The sequence below is a fragment of the Schistocerca nitens genome, chromosome 2 (genome assembly GCF_023898315.1).
Source record: "Schistocerca nitens isolate TAMUIC-IGC-003100 chromosome 2, iqSchNite1.1, whole genome shotgun sequence".
NCBI lineage: Eukaryota > Metazoa > Arthropoda > Insecta > Orthoptera > Acrididae > Schistocerca > Schistocerca nitens.
The window spans coordinates 434,858,790-434,878,004 of NC_064615.1; the positions used below are offsets into that span (position 1 = coordinate 434,858,790).

The 19,215-nt window shown below is 41.0% G+C and overlaps 1 protein-coding gene across 11 annotated transcripts in view; it reads left to right on the forward strand.

The window, feature by feature from the left end:
• Positions 1-18,749, forward strand: part of LOC126236305 (tetratricopeptide repeat protein 7B-like) — a 35,449-nt gene extending 16,700 nt beyond the window's left edge. For 8 of the 11 annotated variants that reach the window (XM_049945512.1, XM_049945506.1, XM_049945513.1 and 5 more), the window contains one exon: positions 15,559-18,749. In XM_049945512.1, the coding sequence (XP_049801469.1) occupies positions 15,617-17,623 (2,007 nt within the window). In that variant the 5' untranslated portion in view covers positions 15,559-15,616 and the 3' untranslated portion in view covers positions 17,624-18,749. Of the gene's footprint in view, positions 1-15,542 lie in introns of all 11 variants that reach the window. The other 3 variants (XM_049945508.1, XM_049945511.1, XM_049945514.1) reach the window with 1 other exon arrangement.
• The last annotated feature ends 466 nt before the right edge of the window (positions 18,750-19,215 follow it).

Consider the following 19,215-nt stretch of genomic DNA (forward strand, 5'->3'; position numbering starts at 1 on the left):
TTGCAATGTGATGGAACATATGCTGGAACTTGGCTGCTATAGTGGCTTGAGTCTCCCAATTTACTAACCACTTCACAGCTTGGATTTCGAGCATGCCATTCTGAAGTTGACCATCATCTCATCATTTGGTCCACCCATTTTAAGAATGGTTTTCTGCAGAAAAAGCAGACTGTGACCATGTTTTTCGATTTGGAGTAGACCTACGACACCTGCTGGAGAACTGGTATCCTCTGTACTCTTTACATGTGGGCCGCCTTCTCCATTTCCTTGAGGAATTTTTAAAAGACCGAGTTTTCAAGGTGCATATGGGCTCTGCATTGTCAGATACCTTTATCCAGGAAAACGGTGTGCCTCAGGGTTCTGTCCTCTGTGTCATCCTCTTTGCTATTGCCATTAACCTTATAATGGCCTGTCTTCCACCGGGCATCTCCGGCTCCCTTTTCGTTGACAATTTTGCCATCTATTGCAGTTCTCCATGGGCCTGTCTCATTGAGCGGATTCTACAGCGATGTCGCGATCATCTTCACTCATGGAGCATTGAAAACGACTTTTGCATTTCCACTGACAAAACCGTTTGAACAAATTTCTGACGGTACAAATGGTTTCTCTCACCATCTTTACATTTTGGGCCTGTTACTCTTCCGTTCATTGAAACTTCAAAATTCCTGGGGCTCGTGCTCGATAGGCAACTACTCTCTTGGTCCTCCCACGTGTCTTACCTGGCAGCCCGCTGTAAATGGTCCCTCAGTATCCTACGTGTCCTCAATAGTACTTTCTGGGATGCAGACTGAACCACCCTCCTCCGTTTGTACTGATCCCTTGTCAATTCGAAAGTAGACTATGGGGGCTTTGTTTATGCATCTGCACGTCTGTACCTTTTACACCGTCTCTACACTATCCACCATCGTGGCATCCGTTTAGCCACTGGCGCCTTTTACACTAGCCCGGCTGAGAGCCTATATGTTGAAGCTGCTGAACTACCACTGTCCTACAGCTGTGTTATTCTCTTCAGCAGGTATGCACGCCATTCACCTGCCATGCATGGCCACCGATTCTATGCTCCTTCGTTGATGACTCCTTTGATGCCCAGTATGGGGTGCATCCCTCTTCTCTGTTACCTCCTGGAGTCCGCTTTCGACACTTGGTATGGCGGCTTAACTTCACACTACCTGCAACTGTCCCAGTGGGTGTGAACTCTTCACCATCTTGGCTTCGCGAAGTGGCCCATGTTAACCTTGGCCTACATTTGCTTCCTAAGGACACTACTCCAGCCTCGGTCTATCGCCTTCAGTTTCAAGGCCTGCGCATGGAACTTCGTGATAGTACCTTTGCGTACGCTGATGGCTCCCGAACTGACCATGGGGTCGGGTGTGCCTTTGTCATTGGCACCAGTGTCTTTCGATATTGGCTTACAGCACACTGCACAGTATTTACAGCCAAGCTGTTCGCCCTGTATCAGCCACGGTACACATCTAGTGACACCTACTTTTCAATTGTGTCCTCTGCTCAGGCTCACTCAGTGCCCTTCAAAGTCTGTGCACTGTACATCTCTCATCCCTTAGTGCAACGGGTCCAGGAAAATTGTCACTTGCTCACTCTTGATGGAACCACTGTGGTGTTTATGTGGGTTCCTGGTCATGTTGGTCTACCAGGAAACAAGGCTGCTGACACTGCTGCCAATGCTGCAGTCCTTGTACCTTGGCCCACTAGCTCCTATATTCCCTCTGATGATCTCTGTGTTGTGATCTGTCGGGAATGGTGTCACTTTGACATCGCCATTGGTCCTCCCTTCATGGGAATAAGTTCCAGATTATTAAGCCTCTCCCGATGGCTTGGACGACCTCCTCTCGGCCCTCACACCGGGAGGAGGTCATTTTAACTAGGTTGCGTATTGGGCACTGCCCTTTTAGCCATTGCCTTTTGCTAAGTGGGGGAGGAGGTCATTTTAACTAGGTTGCGTATTGGGCACTGCCCTTTTAGCCGTTGCCTTTTGCTAAGTGGTGCTCCCCCAACACTTTGTGCAGTTTGCACCCAAGTTTTAACTGTCTGCCATTTCCTGAGGGAATGCCCATTTTTTAACCATTTACGTTCACACTTGGGTTTACCATCCGAGTTATCGGCCATTTTACCAAACGACAAGCGGGTTGCTGACTGCGGTTTTACTTTTTTTATCCATTGTAGCAATATGCTGAAGGCCATTTAATTGTTAGTTCTGGACCTCCATTTCTCTATGGTGTATTTTATAGCCCTTTCTCCATGTCTCGTTTATAACTGTCTTCTCTTATGTTGATTGGGATTGATGTGTAGTTGTTTTTTTTTAACTCCTCTCTCTCTCTCTCTCTCTCTTCATGTTCTATAGTTTTGACTTGGGCACGTATGACCCCAGTTGTATTTGTGGCTTGAAACAAAACAAAACAAACTAATTGAAATGTTGTCAAAACTTGAATTTTAACTATGATCTGTAGTGTAACACAAACAAGCAAATACATTTTTTCAATAATTTTTAAGATGTCATGTTTTAAGATATTCGAGGTCAAAGTCTTTGCCTTTAAATGTGTACACTGATTTAATATAGACATGTTGGATATCATTTGAAAGCTTGTGCCCAGCCCTTTCCAAAATTACCTGTTTCACAGTTCTATCTGTTATAATAAAAGTCACAGCCATTTTTGTGTGCAGTGTTTGTCAATTTTTCTACACATTTTCAGACCTTCAGGCAGTCATTACTTGGATTGTACTTGTGCTACAATTCTCAAATTTGGAATTTTGTCATTTTCTCAACAATTGCAATGAGCACACCAATTTTTATAAAAATCAGAGATGGTCAGGTTGAAAATTATGCTTTTCTGTGTTGATTTGACATGATGTAACTTCCTTGTAAGCAGTCCACAATGCATCCAAGCTATGCTAGAATCCTTTACTGTTACTTGTTTTTTAACTCCTGCACACTAGAAGACATAACTATACATTCAAATTGGATGCAGCTACTAATTAACGGGAAAAAATTGCAAAACCAAGCAATAATTAATGTAGAGTAATGAAATTTTGGGAATATGTTTGTCTAGGTAATATATTTAAGTGAGTAACACTGTAAGATCACAGATAAATGTAATCATGAGATAAGCCATTGGAAATGTGAAATGCTGGTACATTAATAAAGGGTGGAACCACCAGAATGTTGAATGCAAGGATGCAAGCGTGCATGCACTGTCTGTGTTGTACAGGTGTTGGATGTCAGTTTGTGGGCTGGAGTTCCATGCCTGGTGCACTTGGTCAGTCAATACAGGGGCAGTTAATGTTGGAGATGCCATTTGATGATGTCCCATATGTGCTCGATTGTAGACAGATCTGGTGATTTAGTAGGTCAAGGCAACTTGTCAACACTCTGTAGAGCATGTTGGTTTATAACAGCAGTATGTCGGCGAGTGTTATCGTGTTGGGAAACACCCTCTGAAATGCTGTATGTGAATGGCAGCATGGCAGATTGAATTACCAGATTGACATACAGATCCACAATCAGGGTGCTTGGAGAACCACAAGAGTGCTTCTGTTGTCATACAAAATCGAACTCCAGGCCTCAGCTCCAGGTTTAGGTCCATTGTGTCCAGCTATAAATTCAGAGGGTTCAAAAAAAATGTATCCACTGTTTAAAAGTCCATAACTAGCAAACTAATTGACAGACTTGTCTCATTTTTGGTGAAAGTGTAGCTTAAAGACCAACTTAAAGATATCACTGTAGGTGTTCGAAATGGTCACCATTTACATCCACACACAAATGATGCCACCGAACTGCAGCATGAACTACTGACTGCAACGTGTTCAGTTGGATATTTGCACATGAATGTATGATGGGTTCTCGAAGTTCATCCGATGTGCATGGCTTTTGTCGATAAACGACGTCCTTTAGTGTTCCCCACAGGTAAAAGTCCAGAGGAGTTACGTCTGGGGAACATGGTGGATACTCCACAGCACCTCTACAGCTTATCCATCTTCCTGGTAGATTTTCGTTGAGATACTCCCTAACACGATTTTGGTAGTGGGCTGGGGCACCATCTTGTTGAAAGTAAACTCTTCTGTCTCCATACAAGTCTCGGATGACAGGTAAAATGGATGTCTGAAGCTTCTGAAGGTACACCTCACCGGTAACTGTGCCCTCAAAGAAGAATGGCCCAATCAAGCCCTGGTAAGGCAACCCACACCTCACATTTACTCCTGGCAAATTCACAGCTTTGGCTACATGGACATTCGGATTTTTGGCGGCCCAGTAGATGCAATTGTGGCGATTTACTGTACCACTGCGTTTGAACTGTGCCTCATCAGACCACACAATCATCTACATCTACATCCATACTCTGCAAGCCACCTGACGGTGTGTGGCGGAGGGTACCCTGAGTACCTCTATCGGTTCTCCCTTCTATTCCAGTCTCGTATTGTTCGTGGAAAGAAGGATTGTTGGTATGCTTCTGTGTGGGCTCTAATCTCTCTGATTTTATCCTCATGGTCTCTTCGCGAGATATACGTAGGAGGGAGCAATATACTGCTTGACTCTTCGGTGAAGGTATGTTCTCGAAAACAAAAGCCCGTACTGAGCTACTGAGCGTCTCTCCTGCAGAGTCTTCCACTGGAGTTTATCTATCATCTCCGTAACGCTTTCGCGATTACTAAATGATTCCTGTAACGAAGCGCGCTGCTCTCCCTTGGATCTTCTCTATCTCTTCTATCAACCCTATCTGGTACGGATCCCACACTGCTGAGCAGTATTCAAGCAGTGGGCGAACAAGCGTACTGTAACCTACTTCCTTTGTTTTCGGATTGCATTTTCTTAGGATTCTTCCAATGAATCTCAGTCTGGCATCTGCTTTACAGACGATCAACTTTATATGATCATTCCATTTTAAATCATTCCTAATGCGAACTCCCAGATAATTTATGGAATTAACTGCTTCCAGTTGCTGACCTGCTATTTTGTAGCTAAATGACAAGGGATCTATCTTTCTATGTATTCGCAGCACATTACACTTGTCTACATTGAGATTCAATTGCCATTCCCTGCACCATGCGTCAATTCGCTGCAGATCCTCCTGCATTTCAGTACAATTTTCCATTGTTACAACCTCTCGATACACCACAGCATCATCTGCAAAAAGCCTCAGTGAACTTCCGATGTCATCCACCAAGTCATTTATGTATATTGTGAATAGCAACGGTCCTATGACACTCCCCTGCGGCACACCTGAAATCACTCTTACTTCAGAAGACTTCTCTCCATTGAGAATGACATGCTGCGTTCTGTTATCTAGGAACACCTCAATCCAATCACACAATTGGTCTGATAGTCCATATGCTCTTACTTTGTTCATTAAACAACTGTGGGGAAGTGTATCGAATGCCTTGCGGAAGTTAAGAAACATGGCATCTACCTGTGAACCTGTGTCTATGGCCCTCTTGAGTCTCGTGGACGAATAGCGCGAGCTGGGTTTCACACGACCGTCTTTTTCGAAACCCATGCTGATTTCTACAGAGTAGATTTCTAGTCTCCAGAAAAGTCATTATACTCGAACATAAAACGTGTTCCAAAATTCTACAACTGATCGGCGTTAGGGATATAGGTCTATAGTTCTGCACATCTGTTCGACGTCCCTTCTTGAAAACGGGGATGACCTGTGCCCTTTTCCAATCCTTTGGAACGCTACGCTCTTCTAGAGACCTACGGTACACCGCTGCAAGAAGGGGGGCCAAGTTCCTTCGCATATTCTGTGTAAAATCGAACTGGTATCCCATCATGTTCAGCGCCCTTTCCTCTTTTGAGCGATTTTAATTGTTTCTCTATCCCTCTGTCGTCTATTTCGATATCTACCATTTTGTCATCTGTGCGACAATCTAGAGAAGGAACTACAGTGCAGTCTTCCTCTGTGAAACAGCTTTGGAAAAAGACATTTAGTATTTCGGCCTTTAGTCTGTCATCCTCTGTTTCAGTACCATTTTGGTCACAGAGTGTCTGGACATTTTGTTTTGATCCACCTACCACTTTGACATAAGACTAAAATTTCTTAGGATTTTCTGCCAAGTCAGTACATAGAACTTTATTTTCGAATTCATTGAACGCCTCTCGCATAGCCCTCCTCACACTACATTTCACTTCGCGTAATTTTTGTTTGTCTGCAAGGCTTTGGCTATGTTTATGTTTGCTGTGAAGTTCCCTTTGCTTCCGCAGCAGTTTTCTAACTCGGTTGTTCTACCACAGTGGCTCTTTTCCATCTCTTACGATCTTGCTTGGCACACACTCATCTAACGCATATTGTACGATGGTTTTGAACTTTGTCCACTGATCCTCAACACTATCTGTACTTGAGACAAAACTTTTGTGTTGAGCTGTCAGGTACTCTGTAATCTGCTTGTTGTCACTTTTGCTAAACAGAAAAATATTCCTACCTTTTTTAATATTTCTATTTATGGCTGAAGTCATCGATGCCGTAACCGCTTTATGATCGCTGATTCCCTGTTCTGCGTTAACTGTTTCAAATAGTTCGGGTCTGTTTGTCACCAGAAGGTCTAATATGTTATCGCCACGAGTCGGTTCTCTGTTTAACTGCTCAAGGTAGTTTTCAGATAAAGCACTTAAAAAAATTTCACTGGATTCTTTGTCCCTGCCACCCATTATGAACGTTTGAGTCTCCCAGTCTATATCCGACAAATTAAAATCTCCGCCCAGAACTATAACATGGTGGGGAAATCTACTCGAAATATTTTCCAAATTATCCTTCAGGTGCTCAACCACAACAGCTGCTGAGCCAGGGGGCCTATAGAGACATCCAATTACCATGTCTGAGCTTGCTTTAACCGTGACCTTCACCCAAATCATTTCACATTTTGGATCTCCGTCAATTTCCTTCGATACTATTGCACTTCTTATCGCTATAAACACGCCTCCTCCTTCACTGTCCAGCCTGTCTCTGCGGTATACATTCCAATCTGAGTTTAAGATTTCATTACTGTTTACGTCTGGTTTCAGCCAACTTTCTGTCCGTAGTACAATATGGGCGTTGTGACCGTTTATTAATGAGAGCAGTTCTGGGACCTTTCTATAGACGCTCCTGCAGTTTACTATTAGCACATTAATATTGTTATTCCCTGTTGCATTTTGCCTACTCCTACCTTGCCGCGTCTCAGGAGGCGTCTTGTCGGGCCTAGGGAGGGAATTATCTAACCTAAAAAGCCCCCATGTGCACTCCACACGTACTCCGCTACCCCTGTAGCCGCTGCCGGCGTGTAGTGCACGCCTGACCTATTCAGGGGGACCCTACATTTCTCCACCCGATAGCGGAGGTCGAGAAATTTGCACCCCAGATCTCCGCAGAATTGTCTGAGCCTCTGGTTTAAGCCTTCCACTCGGCTCCAAACCAGAGGACCGCGATCGGTTCTGGGAACGACACTACAAATAGTTAGCTCTGATTCCACCCTGCGAGCGAGGCTTTCTGCCTTCACCAATTCCGCCAACCGCCTGTACGAACTGAGGATGACCTCTGAACCCAGACGGCAGGAGTCATTGGTGGTGACATGAGCAACAATTTGCAGTCGGGTGCACCCAGTGCTCTCTATCGCCGCCGGTAGGGCCTCCTCCACATCTCGGATGAGACCCCCTGGCAAGCAGACAGAGTGAACACTGGCCTTCTTCCCCGACCTTTCCGCTATTTCCCTAAGGGGCTCCATCACCCGCCTAACGTTGGAGCTCCCAATAACTAATAAACCCCTCCCCCCGTGTGCCTGCTCGGACCTTGCTGAAGGAGCAGCCACATGTCCACTCACAGGCAGAGCGGGCGATGCCACACGGCCAGCCTCCACATTTACCCTGCGCCTCGTGCGCCGCTGAACCCGCCACTCCCCTTGGGGAGAGGGTGGTCCAACCGCGCCCGGTACCCGCGAAGATGTCTCGACAGCAGGGACAGTGGGTGAAGCATGTAACACCTGGGGTGTACCTTGCGACGCACCAGACTCCCCACTGCCGCTACACTCCAAGGCAGCAGCCTGAAGACGGCTGACCGCGGCCATCAACACGTTCAGCTGTTCGCGAACGGTGGCCAGCTCCTCCTGCGTCCGTGCACAGCAGTTACACATCCTATCCATCCTAAGGAATCAATTTACTGAAGAGAGTTAATCAACTTTTAACCAGACTGCTAATTCACTAAAGGCGGCTGATTATTGACTAAACTGCGATTGCTAGCGACTTCTTGTAGAAAACAATGAAAATAGCACTACCTGTCTCTGCACTGTATTGAAAACAAATACTAGCACTACTGGCACTATGGTTGACTAAAGGGACTCTCTCTGACTGTATTTGAAACAAACACTTGCGCACTGCTGACACACTGCTCGGTGGCGGAAGGAGACTACGCGATTTTACACTATTCAGGTACTAAAACGCGATGCTACAACTCTCAAATACTACAATACTCCCGAAATTTATGAATTAAACAATGCAGATACCAAAAACACGCAAAGAAATTAAGAATTAAACTATGTAACAAATAAGTGAGCTAAAAGTATACGACTTGCTGCTGCAGCTGCTTATCCAACGGCGGCAGGGAGCACACTGGCTGTGACCAACCGACACTGGCCGTTCAAAACAAAAACACAAGACAGACGACTACACGAATTTACACTATTCAGATACAAAAACACGATGCTGCAACTCTCAAATACTATAATACGCCCGAAATTTATGAATTAAACAATGCAAATACCAAAAACACTCAAAGAAATTAAGAATTAAACTATGTAACAAATAAATGAGCTAAGGGTATACGACTTGCTGCTGCAGCTGCTTATCCAACGGCGGCAGGGAGCACACTGGCTGTGACCAACCGACACTGGCCATTCAAAACAAAAACACAAGACAGACGACTACGCGAATTTACACTATTCAGATACTAAAACGTGATGCTACAACTCTCAAATACTATAATACGCCCGAAATGTATGAATTAAACAATGCAAATACCAAAAACACTCAAAGAAATTAAGAATTAAACTATGTAACAAATAAGTGAGCTAAGGGTATATGACTTGCTGCTGCAGCTGCTTATCCAACGGCGGCAGGGAGCATCTCTGTAAACTCTTCATTGTTGCACACCATGTTAGTAAACCACTTACAGTACTCCAGTCTACGAATAGGGCGTCCTCATTCATTGCGTGTAGCAATCATGGATGTAGCACTTCCACTTTGCTGTCTTCAAAATTCGCCAAACATTTGAGCAACTCACTCCAGTCATGGGCACACTGTCTCACAGACTTCTGTGGTGAGCGAGGGAATTGTTGTAACACTCGACAGGAATTAGTTGGATGTGTTACTGTTATAGGTCATCCAGATCGTTGTTTGTGTACATCTTTAACACAGCATTCGGCTTCAAATTTGTCTCGAATGCGACGAATCATTAAACATGTCTGTGGCTCTGTTTGATACTCATTTCGCCATTGCCATTGAACTTCATTAATGTTTTCGTACTTAAAATACCACTTCAAAACTGACTTCCTTTCATCGAATGTAAGCCTTGCGCCAGCCATGTTTACTCGAGTAACTAGGTGCAACTAAGAACAAAACACCGACTATCTGTACTATCTGACAAAACAAAACAACGCAATACAATGTTTGTGTGGCAATTGCCGGAACTACAAACTATTACACTACCAAAGATGAGACAACTCCGTCAGTTACTTTGCCAGTTATGGACTTTCAAATGGTGGATACATTTTTTTGGACCCCTCTGTATATAGTCATAAGAGTGGAACTATCAAAATACTGTCACATTGTAATTAACATTTTATTTACAACATATTGACATCATTGACCGTCTTGGTAAAACAGTGACAGTTATGAAACAGTCCACTAATGATATAATCTAGATGTACTTGCAAATGTGTGATAAAGCCAAAACAGTCTGTCTTGAATAAAGATTACTTATTATAAACAGCTATTTGGTGCATTTACTCTGATATCATATTGTTATCATACGTATATTATGCTCTGGGCTGTAAAGAATGAAAATTGTTACAACGTTTATTTAAAGTAAACCTAATTTGTACCCTCATAGTGGCACTACTAGCGCCACTCATATGTGACTGGTGCGAAATTTGAATAGACATCATCTTTAATATGTAGAAACACACCTAACAACTTTCGTTTACGACACACAACTCCTTCTTGGTGTTGCGATTTTTTTTTCTGTTTATGTATTTTAAACTTTTATTAAATCTGAAGTTTATTGGTAAGGCATGCAGTTTGATATTTCGAACACATCAGGATATAATTCTTCTTAAAGCTAAAGTATGACAATACCTTTAGTGTATCAAGTTTATAGTTTTTGTAATCTTGACATGCCCACTGTTCTCAGGACATCATTGGGCAGTTAACTTTTTAAATCCACCTTACTTTACCTTTTTAATATCAATTGATGTTGCTTCTCTACAGGACATTGTAAGTTATATATTCGTTCTGTACTTATATTGTACATATTTAAGCTTTGTTTTTCCTCTCTTTTTATGCAAAGGGCTCTGAGCACTATGGGACTCAACTTCTGAGGTCATTAGTCCCCTAGAACTTAGAACTAGTTAAACCTAATCTAAGGACATCACACACATCCATGCCCGAGGCAGGATTCGAACCTGCGACCGTAGCGGTCTCGCGGTTCCAGACTGCAGCGCCTAGAACCGCACGGCCACTTCGGCCGGCTTTTTATGCAAAAGATTTATATATGCATCATATTATTTATTATTAATGATCCTATCAGATACATTTGAAAATGGTCTGATGTAAAGGCTGAAATGGGTCACTAACTTAATAAAGTTCTTACTAACAAATGGAGCAGCTTTTCTTTAATTGTCACTTGAGGCTTCATTTCCTAAATGCTTCCCTATACTTGCAAATGAAAAGTCAAACTTTGCTAACATGTAAGAGAATAATTTCAGAATCACAAAAAAGACAGATTCTTTGCAGTAGCCAGGAAAACAGACTCATTGCCATGGAGTTGCACAGAAGCAGTTTGGAAAAGGATACATCAAGAGCTTTAATTAGCCATATAAGATTAAGGATGCTTGGTATAAGCAACAGGCCTGTTGCGTTTTGATGGTAAAAAACTAATATTTTTACTTGCCTGAAGGGCTCACTAAGTGAATAGGCAGACATAACATATGGATGATTACTAATTAAGACAAGACATGAGTGTGACATGGAGTGCAAGTGCAGAGAAATAGAAGGGACAGGAGTTCAGCAAGGGACTGTAGTATGTCATCCATATCCAGTAAAATGCAGGGTACTGTAACTTCTCATCATGAGCAACCTGTACAAAAATCAGAGTTTCTCTCCCTTCAAAGAACTTCAGATTACTAGTAAAGCAGGGAGAGTCTACTTGTTTTCAGGATAAAATGTGACAGGTTCAATGTGGGATGAGCAGCTGCTGACTACAGTAGCTTCATAGGGACTTAAATTATTTGCTGTAGGCACTACTACGTCATGGATGTGTAGACTGGATTTCTTATTCCATGTGACTTGAATGATGATAGCCTTTCAACGTTTCTAATTTAATTCGAGACAAACGGCTACATGGTTTCTTCATTTCCCTGCCTTATCACATAATAGTTTGCTCATTTTGACACTCCATACATTTGACACTCTTTGCAATACGATGCATTAGGTAGTCACGCATGGAAGATACTAATTAGGAGACCATAAGGCATTCAGATTTTTATAATTTTTTTTATTCATGGTAAGTGAAATTTAGAAATCAAATATCCGAACCCAAAGCTGTTCGATGTGATTCTCAAGAATTCTTGAGAAATCGACTTTGAAGTGTTCCCTGCATGTGTAATTCAATAAAGCTAGGACAGTTTATCAATGGGCAGTGCGGCTTTTCAGTAGAAAGCTTGATTGCCGTCAGGATGGCCTGGATTCAATTCCCAGCCAATGCAAATTTTTAAATAAAGATGCATGTTATACATAGAGATGCCAAAAAGAAATGGGTAGTGCTCAAGACTGGTAATTTTTGCATTGCTGGTTCGATTCTAGTGATGGTCATCACATATACACTGATGTCCAAAATTAAAGCAACAAATGGAAATTTTGCGAGGTTGCATTTATTTTGCCACAGAAGAGTATAAATGGGTGATAGTAAAGTAGAAACAATTTAAAGAATACAGAACATAATCAACTGCAACATGCACAATGCTAAAGCAAAATGTTCTTCATTTTTTCCAATGTGATGGATTTGCACACACATTCTGACAACTGGTTAAAGTGTTCATTGGGGGATTGGGGGGGGGGGGGGGGTGGACCACCTCTGGCACCAATAGAGGCCCGACAATGATGGGACATGCTGTGGGTGATATCATCACTCTCATGTTGAGGCAGTAACACCCATTATTCCTAGAGGGCTGCTCGCAAGTTTTGGAGAGTGGTTGGTGGATGCTGACATGATGCATCCCGTCTTCCTAATGCACCCAGACCTGTTCCATGGGATTCAAATTTAGGGAGCAAACAGGCCACATGTTTTGTTGGTGCTTCCATTCGAATAGTAGCTCTTTGTCTGTGGCATGGAGATTCTGTTTGCCCCACACTTTTTGTCTCAACAGCCTGACATCTAGCACAGCTTGTATTTAATTGGTTGAAATCTACATGTACATCCATACTCAGTAAACCACTATGAAGTGTATGGCTGAATGTAAGTTGTAATGCACCACTTATGAGGTCTTCTTGTTCCATTCGTGAATAGGAAGAGGGATTGTTTAAACACTTCTGTTAGTTTAATTTTTCAAGAGTTTGCCAGTTTAGGTTTTTCGAAATCTCTGTGATGCTTTCCCATGAGCAAGTAACAAGCAAACTAGTCACCATTCATACTGCCTTTCTTTGTGTGTGTTCAGTATCCCCTGTTCATCAAATTCAGTATGGGCTCAACAAACTTAAGCCATGTTGCACAAGTGTTTTATAGGAAATCTCTTTTGTAGACTGGTTGCATTTCCCCAGTTCCCTGTCAGTGAGCTGAAGTGTACCACCTGTTTTGCCTAGGACTGAGCCTAAGCAACATTCAATTTCACTTCCCTAAAGATCTTCACACCCAGGTTTTTGAAGAGTTGAATCTTTCCATTTGTGACTATTGATGTAATCATAGAGAGAGAATAGTCCCATACTCAGGGAATGAGTGTAGGGGGAACAGATGCAGGGATCCTGCACCGTCACTCACGGCGAGGTCCAAGTGGACTTAGTTTGCCGTAGCCTTCCGCCAACCTGTTATGAAGGGTCAAATGTGTATCTGTGTTGCTTGGAGGACTGTGATGAGTGTTTGTATAATGCATTTTTTGTTTTTTGTTGTTGTGGATCAAGGAAAGGGAGAGGGTGAAACCCAGTTCTAGCTCATAGCCTACTCCTCTCGAAAAGCACCAACGCGACTGCTGAACTTAATGACGTCACCCGATGAATGGATCACCATCAACATTGTCACATGCCTTCACTTCATGAGACAAGGGGGATAGGTTTGGAACTTAATCCAGGATATTGGCTCAGAGAATGGCCATCAGAAACTTCATGCCACTATATCTCTCCTCTTCTGCCCAGCCCAGTACTAACAGTGAAAATTTCATCTGCCACAAGAATGCAAATCGGCTTACCTGAAAGTTGATCACTACCACATAGGCATGTGTTTGCGACCTCAGCTATGGAGGTGGGTGTAATCATGACTACCAGTTAAAATTGCTCAGCAGAGGAAAGAACTGGGCATTATGAGGTAGGTTATGGGAAAGAATTTGCTCTCATTTCAACAAAAATTTTTTGGAGATTGTAAGCAATCGCAAAATAGTGCAGGTCATTCCCGTTTCCAAGAAAGGTAATTGGGCATACACACATAACTAAAGTTCTAAATTGCTGATGATGCTAGAAGTTATACTGTTATGGAAACAATTTTAATCTTGTTTATTATGATTTTTTTTTGTGTATGATGATCTTTTTGGAGACAAAAAACCTTCTCTGTAGGAACCAGCATGAGATTTTACAGACAACAAAATGGTGAACCTCTGCTTGCTCTTTCTGCCTATTAGGTCCCACAAGTCAGTAGATAACAGTGGCCAAGTTGATACCGTGTTCCTTGATTTCAGGAAGGCATTTTATTTCATTCTGCTCTGTTGCTTAATGAACAAAATAAGAGCTGACAGAATTTTGGAGTAACCTTGTGAATGGATTCAGGACTTACTAGCAGATAGTCCTCAACATTTCACTATTAACAGAGTGCAATTGTAGGCTGTAAAAGTAATTCCAGGCTTACTTCAAGGAAGTGCTATAGGGCAGTTGTAGGTAGTTACTGTTCACAGTGTGTGGAAATGATACATTAGATAATGTCAGAATCTCCATGAGTCTGTTAAAATATATAGAAAAGTCATAATGCCACAAAACTGCAGTGAAATGCATGAAGCCCTGCAGATGATTGGCACTCGATACAGGGACTGGCAGTTGACCCAGCCATACTCAAGGATAACATGTAGCTCATAAACAGGAGGAAATACTAATTACATTTTGTGAATGGTTTTAATTATTTAAATCACTTGTGACACAGTAGGAGACTTTTGAAAAACATCACTTATGATGAATGAAATTAAATTATTATTTGATTTGACAACTGTTAGTCAATCATTGTGGATAACGACAACAGTAAAATGTACTGTAGTACATGTTCAGAATGGCGTAAAGTGGAACGGCTACATAAAAGTAGTTATATGAAAAGCAGAAGCAAGAAGTGCAGATGGTTAGGACATACTCTTAGAAGACCAAATGAACATATTGTGAGAGAAGCACTTGACTGGATCCCGCGAGGACGACGGAGACGAGGAAGGCCCAAAATGACATGGGGATGGTCAGTTGAAGCAGAAGGCCATCAGCAAGGAATAGGATGGGAAGAGATGAAGATACTAGCAGAAGACAGAACAAGATGGTGATCATTTGTTGCAGCCCCATGCTCCACATAAGGAGTTAAAGGAATTAATAATAAAAGGATATGTAATCTTTATAGAAAAAAGGGGTAGCTTACAAAACTTTCATTCAAGCGATTCTTGATTAAGGTAGGGAAGATGCAAAAAAAGGGTGGTGCATTTAGTAAGTGTAAGAGCATTATGAAGATGCTTATAAATTTTACTGAGAAACACATTATGTATCACGGGGAGGGGGGGTTGAAATTCCAAGAGCATGCATTCCAAGAAGAGTCAACCAATATATTGCTTCATCCCACATACATCTCGTGAAATGACCACATAGGAAAAATCATTGAAATTTGAGGTAATACTGTGGCTTACTGATAGTTATTCTTTCCTTGTACCATTCCCAAATGGAACAGGAAAGGCTACCTTCCACGTGCTATAACGTAGTCTGTGAAGTGTAGATGTAATCTTCATTTTTGTGTGTCTGCTTTGAACACACTGCAATATTAAGGAAACATCTGAACTTTGTGTTTCATTTTTTTTTGTATCATTTTTTGTATCAAGCCTTATTATTTATTACTTAATGTAAGTAGTGTGTTTTATTTTCAGGTTGAACGACCATCGCAGATAACAATTCATTAACAACAATTACAAGTTATAAGCAAGCATGAAGGAAATATTTATAAACAGTGTTTCACTTCCAGCTACCAAGCAAAAATTGTCTGATTGGGATCCTCTACAAACAGTATGTTTAGATCTATCTGACAATGTGGTGGCAGAAAGAAATATGTCAGCTCAGAAAACAGCCCAACTTCTACAGAGTCATCTATCACCAAATAACATAATGAAGACAGCTGATTTGGGCTCTGCCATGCCATTAACAAGTAGTCTAGAGTCTAAGGTTGACAGCTTGCGAACAGCAATATCAAATAGCGAGAATACAGGGGAGTCATCATCTTCACAATCAGGTCGCCATGATCTTACACGTCAGCTGGCAGAAATATTGCTTCATGGAAGAACGGAAACTAATCATAGATCTGCTTTGAATAATGATAAGAGAAATCTTCCTAAAATAGAATCTCAGGCAAAGCAACAAAATAATTTATTTGTTCCATGCAATGATTATGAGGAAATAATCTTGTTACTTCTCATTAGTGAAGCAACTGCTGTTCACGAAGTGGTTTTAAGCCAATCACCTGAATTCAAGGAGGCAAGAGTCCATGCCTTCAACAGAGTAGTATGTGTTTATGATTTGCTTACTGTTTTACTTGTACGATGGGGGTGTTTTGATATACTACATGAATCATTTGAAAGGGCAATGAAATTTTCATTTGAGGAGCCACATATCTGGATCCAAGAAGCATTATCACTTGCTTGTTTGGGAAAACACACATATTCTCTTAAAGTGCTGAAAGAAGTTTCTCGTTTGATTCCAAATGATCCATTCCACTGCTTGCTGGCTGCACGGTGCTGTTATGAACATCTTAACCAGCCGTGTGAAGGAACGGAATGGAGTCACATAGCCCTGTCTCAAGCTTTGCGTTCTTCAGAAAATTTGACTGCACGCTGTCATCTCTTCATTGGTATTGGTTACAGCATGCAGGCTTTAGTTGCGGTAAGTGAACATAATAAACGTGCACTGAAAACTCAGGCACTTCAGGAGTTCCATGAAGCACAAAAGTTAGATCCCAATGACCACTTACCTGAATATTATCTAGGGTTTCAGTATGCACTGGAATATCAGTTACAATTAGCAGTCACACATGTCAAAAGAGCTCTGAACTTGCAGTCTGAGCACCTCTCATCTTTGCATTTACTAGTTCTTCTTCTTTCTGCACAGAAACAGAGTGAAGATGCTCTGCAGCTAATTACTGCCACCTTAGAGGAGTATCCAGATTGCATAAACCTCTTATATACTAAAGCACAACTGGAACTGCAGAGTGAAGGAAAATCTCAAGCATTATTAACTGCTAGACGTCTTCTTCATCTCTGGAATAATTTGTATAAGGAGCATGTAAGTAAGGAGAATACAGGAAGATCAGAAAAGCACAGTGATAACCAGAGCACTTTTAAGATGCATCAGTCTGTCCTGTCAGATAAAGACTCGACATCTTTGCAGATGTCAATTGCTCCGTCTCATGTAGAGCAAACATTATCTGATGTTGCAACATCACTGAGTTCCTTTGTGCCCCGTCCAGGTCCACAGAGCTTGTGGCTTCTTCAACTTAAGGTGTGGTTGTTACTAGCAGAAATTTATATTTCACTGGACAGTATCCCAGATGCTGCAGCATGTCTTCAGGAAGCACAGAATGTTTATCCAATGTCCCACAATGTTATGTATGTACGTGGTTTGTTGCATGAGCACAAGAAAGAGTATTCTGAAGCTGTACATTTTTTCCAGAACGCAGCATCCATAAATCCTCAACATGTTGAAAGTCTTCAGCATCTTGGACTTGTGTACTATTATCTAGGGAGCTATAATTTAGCAGAGAAAACATTAAGAGATGCTTTGAAAATTGATCCCTCTTCCTACAAAACTTGGCATTACATGAGCCTTGTATTAGAATCATTGGGTGAGTTCCAGTCTGCAACTGACTGCATTGCTGCAGCCTTAGAGAGAGAGTCAACTTGTCCTGTACTACCATTTTCTGCCATCCCTTTTGTGTTTGATTAACTATGTTAAATGTAATTGTAAAAGAAAGAAATGTCACCTACGCTCTGTATTAGACCTCTACTTTGACCTACCTGCTGCATTTTAAAAGCAAATCTTAGATCCCTCAGTGAGAAGACAGAGTTTGAGGCATAGTGTGGTGCATGAGGAGCCTATTTGAAAGAAGACTGATTACATGTAAGCTGTTAGTAGTGAAAAGTACATAAACATTTATTTGATTGTGCAGATTTCCCAAAGTTTTGTGTGAAATTTGCTGGTCCATGGGACTGACAAGCTGAAGTTTCTTGTCTAGTCAAATAAGTACAAGAAATATCATTCCTAATTAAAGCTTCTGTACTAATGGTTCTGTCTATATTTTCATAAAAGATATTTATATTTTCTATATACAGGTTGCAGTTTATATGTTTTGTTATTTGTAAAACTGAACTGTTGTACTATTTTAATATGTTCCATACAGGCTTAATATGAAGTTTAAATATTTTTCTTAATAACAGCACTACCTCAATGAACTAACTGGTACATATCTGCTGCAAGTTAAATGATAAATAAAAAAAACAGCTAATTTGATGTATGTTACAGGTACTTACAAAATAAATATATTTACTCTTATTATATTATGGTTAATTTTTTGAGGCCTGGTTCCTGAATAATGCCTTTTGAGTGTTATATTTTAGAATAAAATTGACGTTATTGACTGTAAGAAATTTTTATCCATTTTAAAAGATCTTAATTACTGTTGAGAGTTAAAATGAAAATACTTAAAACTTCCATATCTGATAAAAATGATGTTAATAACTTATATTTGTCATGTACAGAAATTTATAAATAATCAGTTACTTCCACAAGCACTGTCACAGCTTTACAAAATCATGTATATTTCTAATTTTAAATGTGGATCATAGCTCCATGGTGCAGTGAGCTCATCAATGTTATGGAATATTTCGAGAGTGTGGTGGCAAATATTTGTTGTGTATCATATTTTAATTATATACTCAACAGCCTTCCCGAGAAAATACTACTGTAATAACAAAACAAACTTAATATGTGGAATTTTAAGATGAGGCTGACTATCGTTACTGTTATCATACATTTGAGCCTATATGTACGAGTATAGTAAAATATATATAAAAATGGCACCATGACTAAATGATGATAACCTTTGCAATAAATTTCCATTAAAACTAGATAATTATGAAATCGCTTGATAACAACTTATTTGGCATATTTACATTCAAAAACTTGTCAGTAGAATATAAAGAGTGTTCCTATAAATGTTTTTTAAGCTTTGAACTCCTGTGAGGGGCAAATTGTTTTTATTTCATAATGGAAGTCGTTCATATGCTTGGTGTCGTACCTACAAGAATTTTGCATTAGGTTCTTTAACAGCATAATGTATACTGAGAAACAGTGGTAAGCAAGTCCCAGAGTAATTCTGGTCATATGTAAAATACACCAGCAGCAAGACGCAATCAATACCTTCACTATATGATAACAGTTATGATGCCACTAAAGCAGAGTTACTAAACATTGTTTTCCAAAATTCCTTAACTAAAGAAGACAAAGCAAATATTCCAGAATTCGAATCTGGAACAACT